At 36.0% G+C, this 8,382-nt stretch overlaps 1 protein-coding gene across 1 annotated transcript; it reads right to left on the bottom strand.

Moving 5' to 3' along the window:
• Positions 1-1,323: 1,323 nt before the first annotated feature.
• On the bottom strand, positions 1,324-2,512 carry LOC126979780 (zinc finger protein 429-like). Its single transcript, XM_050829314.1, has one exon. The coding sequence runs from the start codon at positions 2,372-2,374 to the stop codon at positions 1,361-1,363; it is 1,014 nt and encodes a 337-aa protein (XP_050685271.1). The 5' UTR covers positions 2,375-2,512; the 3' UTR covers positions 1,324-1,360.
• Between the last annotated feature and the right edge of the window lie 5,870 nt (positions 2,513-8,382).

Raw genomic sequence — 8,382 nt, 5'->3', positions numbered from 1 at the left:
CTCACTTCCCACAAGCACACAGCCGGTCCGGGGTTCGAGTCTCCTTAGGAAACGTCCCGCGACTGTTGTTGCGTAGTCTTTGCGGCCTCCACTGCCCATGGCCCTATGTCGCTGTAAAAGCATGGCTTACAGCATAAAGGAGGTTTTAGTCGGTGTGGGGTGTCAGCTTACGCGGACACTCGAGTTCGACATATTACCTCAAAAAAAAAGAAATTCGGCTCACTTGATTCAGTCTCGTGCCAGATTTTGGCAAGACAACACGTCCTGAGGATGCCTCGTGTAGATGCGAAACACGTGTCGAATTGTTTAAACACAAATATTGTCGGAATTAACACTAAAGAAAACTCAAATCATTTGTATAATTATGGATTTCCGCAAAGTAACGCCTACTTCAATAAATGTTTTATTTGATTAAATCTTATTGTCTTTTTGCTATGAGCCACCTATGGCTGTTGCAAATAAGTATTTTTTCTCATAATTTATTCTTTGTAATGATCTTAGATAATTTATATGTCTTGATAGAATCTGTCTTGCTATTAGGCCATATGACAAGTCAGGCTCAGTACTTTAGTGTGCATGACAGCAGCTACATCCAACACTCGCAATATGTCAGTCAATTTGTTTTAGTGTGCACGAGTTGGTGAAAGTTTATAGCTGTCAGTCTTTCTAGACATATAAAATCATCTAAGCTAATTATTATGATATCCCAAGTAAAGGTAATTTGACAATGTCAGTACATTATAATTCAACTTTATGTACAAAAATAGTAAAAGATAAATTATAGTTTATTTAATGCATTTGTTATTAAATTGTATATATATTTATATTTGGCTTTCTATAATTCTTCATAAAAAACATTGAATACAAATAATGTAAAAAATAATTTTAAATTTATGTTTTGCTTAAATTATGAAAGTACTGAATAAATTGAATATAATTTATTATATTATTTAATCCATTTCTAATTAAATTAAATTAAAATTTTTGGTATTCTGCACTTCTACATACTAGACATTAAAGTAAATACAATATATAAAATTATAATATTTAGAGCATGAAAAAGTGCTGTACCTACACTAAAATACTAATGCATTGCTATTAGCGTAATTAAAATCTTAATTGTATGAGTTACAATACAAGAAATTTAATTTAAAGGGTGAATAACATCCCATTTTAATAAAGTGAAGTACCCTCATCCTTAGCAACTTATTTTGCTCTTCCCCAAATATCTAATGTGAAATAAATTATGTGTAAAATAAATTATAATTCAAGGATCTCATTTACAACATAGCTTTGCTCTGCATGCATAATTAAAGGCTAAAAAAGGCTAAAAAAAGATATATTGAGGATGAGAATTTGTTCAACCATTTTCTTGGGCCTGTAAATATGATGGCATTCTAGAAAAAATACATTTTTCTCTTTTATGAACACCTCTCTGGTGTTTCATTAGGGAATTTCTGTAACCAAAGGCCTTTCCACACACATTACAGACATGGTTCCTTATTCCCAAATGATCTACCTCATAATGTCTTTGCACAGCTAATTTAGTATGAAAAGCCCTTTTACAAGAATCACACTTAAACTGTGGTTCTTTATGCTTTTGCATGTGACGGTTAAGATTACTTTTGAATAAAAATCTAGCCGGACATTCAGTACACATGTATCTATAATCTCCGGCATGGACTTTACTATGAGTCTTTAACAGTTCTAAGTAACGGCTTTTATACGGGCATGATTTACATTTGAAAGAAAAGTCCGTTCTATGTCTAAGCTTATGATTGCGATAGGCACAGCGAAGTCGAAATGACTTTCCACAGACATCACAAATGAAGTTGTAGTGGTCTGGATCATGCATTGTTACATGCTGCTTGTAATATGATTTGTTTATCACTTTATTACAGATTTTACACTGAATTTTAGGTGAAGATTGTTGTTCTGTATTTTCAGCAGTTTTATCAATATTGTTATGATCTTTACTATGTTGTTTTGTTTCTTTGTACAACTCTGTATCAGTGGAGTAAATTGAATCATTTTCTTGAAATTCTTCGGTTGTTGAATATTTTAAAAGTTCGTGTGTTTGCTTTACTGTGGTTTTAAATAAAACAGCATCCTTCACAAAATTTTCACACTTCTTACACAATAATTTAAATTTATCATCTTGAGTTATTTCAATATTACACAAGCTTTTTACTATATTAATTATCTCGGATGAGCAAGCATTATCAAATATCGATAGAGAACCTTCAGAGAGGCATACTCTGCAGGGATTGTTTTTTAAATTGATTGACTTGTTCTTCTTATTTTTGTAGTGGTCCGTTAATTGCGTGTTGTTTTGAGCGAGGCACATTTTAAGGATATAATAAGATGTAACCATAATTATTGTTCCAAAGGATTAGAGTTGTAAACTTCTTAAACCTTGGCAAGTGCCCAACTGCGCACTTGTTAGTTTTTAATTACTAAAATTAAAAATATTACTCTGTTTATTGATTTGAATTTTTTTTTGGATTTTATGGCCTGGTAACGAGACCTATTGATTTGAATAGTTTAGAGCCAATGACAGCAATTGTAATAATGTTCTCAGTGTCTCTGCCATCTGTCATATGCCTGTTCCCCGCCCAACTTTCTCTGTCTCCTCTCCCTAGTTTTCACTCCTTTTGTATATATTTTGTGTAAATATATTAAAATAAATAAGATTAAGTTGTACATAGCACTAAGTAAATTTAAGTATGTAATTATATTTGTGTATGTCCTTTATAGTACTAACAGCATTTATATTTATTTCAGGTTTAAGAAAATAAAACTTGTTTCAATCTTAAGCACCGATCATTACCATTAAAATTAGTAAATACTCTAAGCTCTACCTTAACATGACATTGGCAAACTTGTGGTATACCTTCCATAGGAGCAATAGTAGGAAGAATATAATAGAACTGTTATAGGGACATCCAGGCGTAAACCAAGTGCGGTTAAGAAGCTGGAATTATCGAGAAGCGTCCCTATGTTAGTCGAAGGAGTGGCCTGAAGCCAATACCCTAGATCTCGTTCGCTAGCAGCAATAAAACGAGCCTGATCCGAAATAATGTGACTTGATAATAATATACTTTTGTGAATTATTTTGCACTGTGGCTCATCCCAAAGCTTTTGTGATCGCATGTTTAAAGGGAAGTTTTCACTTGGACAGGTAACTTTCCAAGCATTCTTAGCAGTTTACGCATATGCCAGTGGCAGGAACCCTAATGACTGGAAGATAATTTTATCATATTAAAGTGCTGACACTGTGAACAGAAGATAAGAATTCTGGTAAGGATATACTAGATATTTTTCTGATACCAATTCCACTAAAACGAATGGGCAGTGAGGCCTGACACCAAGAAATATCAGACAGTGAACAATTTAAATTTTTTGATACTTAGTAAATTTCGTAGAGAATCGTCCATAGTAGACAAATTTCATGATTCCAAAGAGGGCAACATCGGAGAATATAGGTTAGCTTCGGGACAAAAAGACAAAACCGAACTGTATTTGTTTCACCTCCTAAAATGCCGTCATCTAAGTACCTACCACATATTTAATTAAGATTATAGTGAATTAATTATTGGGTGTATAGCGAGACTGAATATTGCCGTAGAAGACTGGATAACATTGTCCCTATAAAATAATTTTGACTCCGATCTATTGTTACCGACAAATGTTTGATCTACTAGAATTCAAGGCATTTTTTACATTCACTTTAAGTTGCTGCTGCACTCACAAGTACCTTCGACTTTTGCTACTGCTACTATCGACTAAGGCAAGGAGAAAGAAGATGAAGCGGTATGCCAATTAACTTAGGAAACTGACTGATCATTGTCAAAAGCGGGTTATTCGTGGAATAAATATTTTTTTACAAGCAATAAATGTTTTTTTTTCAGTATGAGTCCTGATGGCCACATAAATGTTCAGTGCATTGTGGAAGAAAAATAAACTACAGAAGAAGGAATAGAACTTGGAATAATGAGGAATAGAATATAAAAAAATGATTTCTGACACTTCACGATAACATGTTAAAATTGAAAAAAAATCACAATTATTTTTTATCATGTTTACACCGTGAAAATACTAATATTTTATTTTGTGGAGCCCTACGAAATTACATTTTAGAAAAATCGAAAAAGATGATGGGTTAAGGTAAAACGTGGAACCGAAAGTAGAAGAAATTTCTATGAATGGTTGCTACCTGACTTGATTGACCGTATTCGACAATGATATTATATACAATAAAGAGGTAGATATCGCACTAGCGAGCGCAAATTGTTGCAGACAAATTCAGACAATTGTCGTAATTTCATTTAGTCGGCTAATAGCAGCGAGCTAATCGGAACGTATTCGTGGCGTGACAATAATAATCTAAAATGCCAACCTATGTGTTAAGAAAATGTAAAAACTATGTTTGCAAGATATATAAGAGTGAAGGTATTTCCTACCATTCGAAAGTATTTTATATACTTAAAGAAAAGAACGTCGTATTTGTATTTTATTACGATTTTATTTCTTAATTACAAATAAATCTCGAATTATTAACGAGCAAGATAGAGGTTATTGTAGCTGTACCTACAACCAATAATATCAATTAATACAAATGTCTAATATCTAACTTGTAACGTAGCATTATAGATCGTAGAAATGGTAATCGTGCATAATAACTGTAATAAGCGTATGGCGAAAGATTCGTTCTGAAAAGAACATTTTATTTTATATAACGTAATATTAGCTCTGATAAGAACCATTTCATATTGCTGTACATCAACTCATAGAATCATACAGATCACCAGTAATCATCTCATCAATGTACGAGCATCGTCACGTTCTCTCGACGGCCGCAGATTTACTCACGTGATCAGTCATATGCTCCGCGTTACACAACCGCACGGCAAGGCCGAGCGAACACGACTGACGAGTGAAGCGTCGGGACTCGGGGGTCGATCGCTATTCATGCAATTTTAATCAATGAGCGACAGCGTAGGTGCAGAATGCTCATTGACATCGTATGATCGAGGTTCGACGCGAGTTTACACAAACCGCGCTCTCTAGCCGGCTTAATGCGATAGCATTAGTTTTAGAGCGAGATAGAACACATAATATTATTCTCAATTCTTATTGAATGAAACGTTTTACTATTGGTTAAAATGTTAGTTTTAGTATTGGTGTGTATTTTCTGAACTTGTAAATATTTTTTAAGTAACAATTGTAATTGGGTAACTAGTTTTAAGGATTTTGAATATATATCATGTAACTTTTCAAATAAATCATGTCTTCCACATATTCCTCACAGTCAAGCAGTTGTTTTACTTAATCGCCAAACGCTCAGTCTCTACATTGTGATGTCAACTGCAGCACGACAAGGTCAAATAGTATATGTCACAGATTAATCAACCAGAAGTAAAATCCTGGGCAGAATACATATCATTCGTAACCGCTTTATTGCGGAACTTAAGTTTTCTTGTTAGTTAGTGAGCGTCTTTCTTATATAATATTATGATGATTATAATAAGTTCTGGCTTTCAAAGTCTTATAATAAAGATGGTATAGAATGATATTAGTAATAGCAAGTTATTTGATATTTTATTAGTACTTAATCTTGGAATGTATGTAACGTACCAGGAGGTCTACTCGCAAAATCGACAACGACACATTTGGAATGATACGAGCGAGAACCTCGGACACGATATCCATATTGCTGAAATCATAGTTTTGTGCGGCGGCCATCTTGGATTTCTAAAATGATCACAAAATCGATCTCTACACCCTCGAGAACCTCGGACACGATATCCATATTGCTGAAATCATAATTTTGCGCTGCTGCCATCTTGGATGTGAAAAATGTTCCAAAAATCATTCTCTGCACCCTCGTGAACCTCTGACACGATATCCATATTGCTGAAAACATAATTGTCTGTGCAGCCATCTTGTTTGTCAAAAATGATCACGGAATTGTTCTCTGCACCCTCGAGAACCTCGGACACGATATCCATATTGCTGAAATGATAATTTTGCGCGGCTGCCATCTTGGATTTGAAAAATGTTCCCAAAATCATTCTCTGCACCCTCGTGAACCTCGGTCACGATATCCATATTGCTGAAAACATAATTGTTTGTGGCAGCCATCTTGGATTTCAAAAATGATAACAGAATTGTTCTCTGCTCCCTCGAGAACCTCGGACACGATATCCATATTGCTGAAATCATAGTTTTGTGCGGCAGCCATCTTGGATTTAAAAATGATCCCAAAATTGTTTTCTGCACCCTCGAGAACCTCGGACACGATATCCATATAGCTGAAATCATAATTTTGCGCGGCTGCCATCTTGGATTTGAAAAATGTTCCAAAAATCATTCTCTGCACCCTCGTGAACCTGGGACACGATATCCATATTGCTGAAAACATAAATGTGTATGCAGCCATCTTGTATGTCAAAAATGATCACGGAATTGTTCTCTGCACCCTCGAGAACCTCGGACACGATATCCGTATTGCTGAAATCGTAATTTTGTGCGGCGGACATCTTGGATATCAAAAATGATCCCAAAATCGATCTCTGCACCCTCGAGAACCTCGGACACGATATCCATATTGCTGAAATCATAATTTTGCGCAGCGGCCATCTCGGATTTAAAAATGATACCAAAATTGTTCTCTGCAGCCTCGAGAACCTCGGACACGATATCCATATTGCTGAAATCACAATTTTGCGTGGCGGCCATCTTGGATTTCAAAAATGATCCCAAAATTGTTCTATAAACCCTCGAGAACCTCGGACACGATATCCATATTGCTGAAATCATAATTTTGCGGGGCGGCCATCTTGGATTTAAAAATATTCCCAAAATTGTTTTCTGCACCCTCAAGAACCTCGGACACGATAAACATATTGCTGAAATCATAATTTTGCGCGGCTGCCATCTTGGATTTGAAAAATGTTCCAAAAATCATTCTCCGCACCTTCGTGAACCTGGGACACGATATACATATTGCTGAAAACATAATTGTGTGTGCAGCCATCTTGTATGTCAAAAATGATCACGGAATTGTTCTCTGCATTCTCGAGAACCTCGGACACGATTTCCATATTGCTGAAATCGTAATTTTGTGTGGCGGCCATCTTCGATTTAAAAATGATCCCAAAATTGTTCTCTGCAGCCTCGAGAACCTCAGTCACGATATCCATATTGTTGAAATAATAGTTTTGTGCGGCGGCCATCTTGGATTTCAAAAATGATTACAGAATCGTTCTCTGCACCCACGCGAGCCTCGGATACGATACCCATATTGTTGTTATCATAGTTTTGCGCGGCGGCCATCTCGGTATTCAAAAATGATTACAAAATCGTTGTCTGCACCTTCGAGAACCTCAGACACAATATCCATATTGCTGAAATTATAATTTTGTGCGGCGGCCATCTTAGATTTCAAAAATGATCCCAGAATGCACTTCTTCTCTGCACCTTCGAGAACTTCGGATACGATACCCATAATGTTGTTATCGTAATTTTGCTCAGCGCCCATCTAGGTTTTCAAAAACGATCCCAAAATCGTTCTTTGCACACTCGAGAACCTCGGACACGATATCCAAAATGCTGAAAACATAATTGTGTGCGGCAACCATCTTGGATTTCAAAAATGATCACAGAATTGTTCTCTTCACCCTCGAGAACCTCGGACACGATATCCATATTGCTGAAATCATAATTTTGTGTGGTGGCCATCATGGATTTGAAAAATGATCACCAAATCGTTCTCTGCACCCACTAGAGCCTCGGATACGATATCCATATTGTTGCTATCATAGTTTTGCGCGGCGGCCATCTCGGTTTTCAAAAATGATAACAAAATCGTTCTCTGCACCTTTGAGAACCTCGGACACAATATCCATATTATTGAAATTATATTTTTGTGTGGCGGCCATCTTAGATTTCAAAAATGATCCCAGAATCATTCTCTGCACCTTCGAGAACCTCGGATACGATAACCATAATGTTGTAATCATAATTTTGTGAGGTGGACATATTCGTTTTCAAAAATGATCCCAAAATCGTTCTTTGTACCCTCGTTAAACTCGGACACGATATCCATATTGCTGAAATCGTAATTTTGTGTGGCGGCCATCTTCGATTTAAAAGTGATCCCAAAATTGTTCTCTGCAGCCTCGAGAACCTCAGTCACGATATCCATATTGTTGAAATAATAGTTTTGTGCGGCGGCCATCTTGAATTTCAAAAATGATTACAGAATCGTTCTCTGCACCCACGCGAGCCTCGGATACGATACCCATATTGTTGTTATCATAGTTTTGCGCGGCGGCCATCTCGGTATTCAAAAATGATTACAAAATCGTTCTCTGCACC

Source organism: Leptidea sinapis, chromosome 4 (assembly GCF_905404315.1).
Source record: "Leptidea sinapis chromosome 4, ilLepSina1.1, whole genome shotgun sequence".
In the NCBI taxonomy this organism is placed as follows: domain Eukaryota; kingdom Metazoa; phylum Arthropoda; class Insecta; order Lepidoptera; family Pieridae; genus Leptidea; species Leptidea sinapis.
The sequence above is the reverse complement of the archived record's forward strand: the minus strand, read 5'-3'. Positions and strand labels throughout refer to the sequence as shown.

Coding starts and splice junctions, on each gene's coding strand:
- LOC126979780 (XM_050829314.1), bottom strand. CDS start 2,374: ATGGTTACATCTTATTATATCCTTAAAATGTGCCTCGCTCAAAACAAC.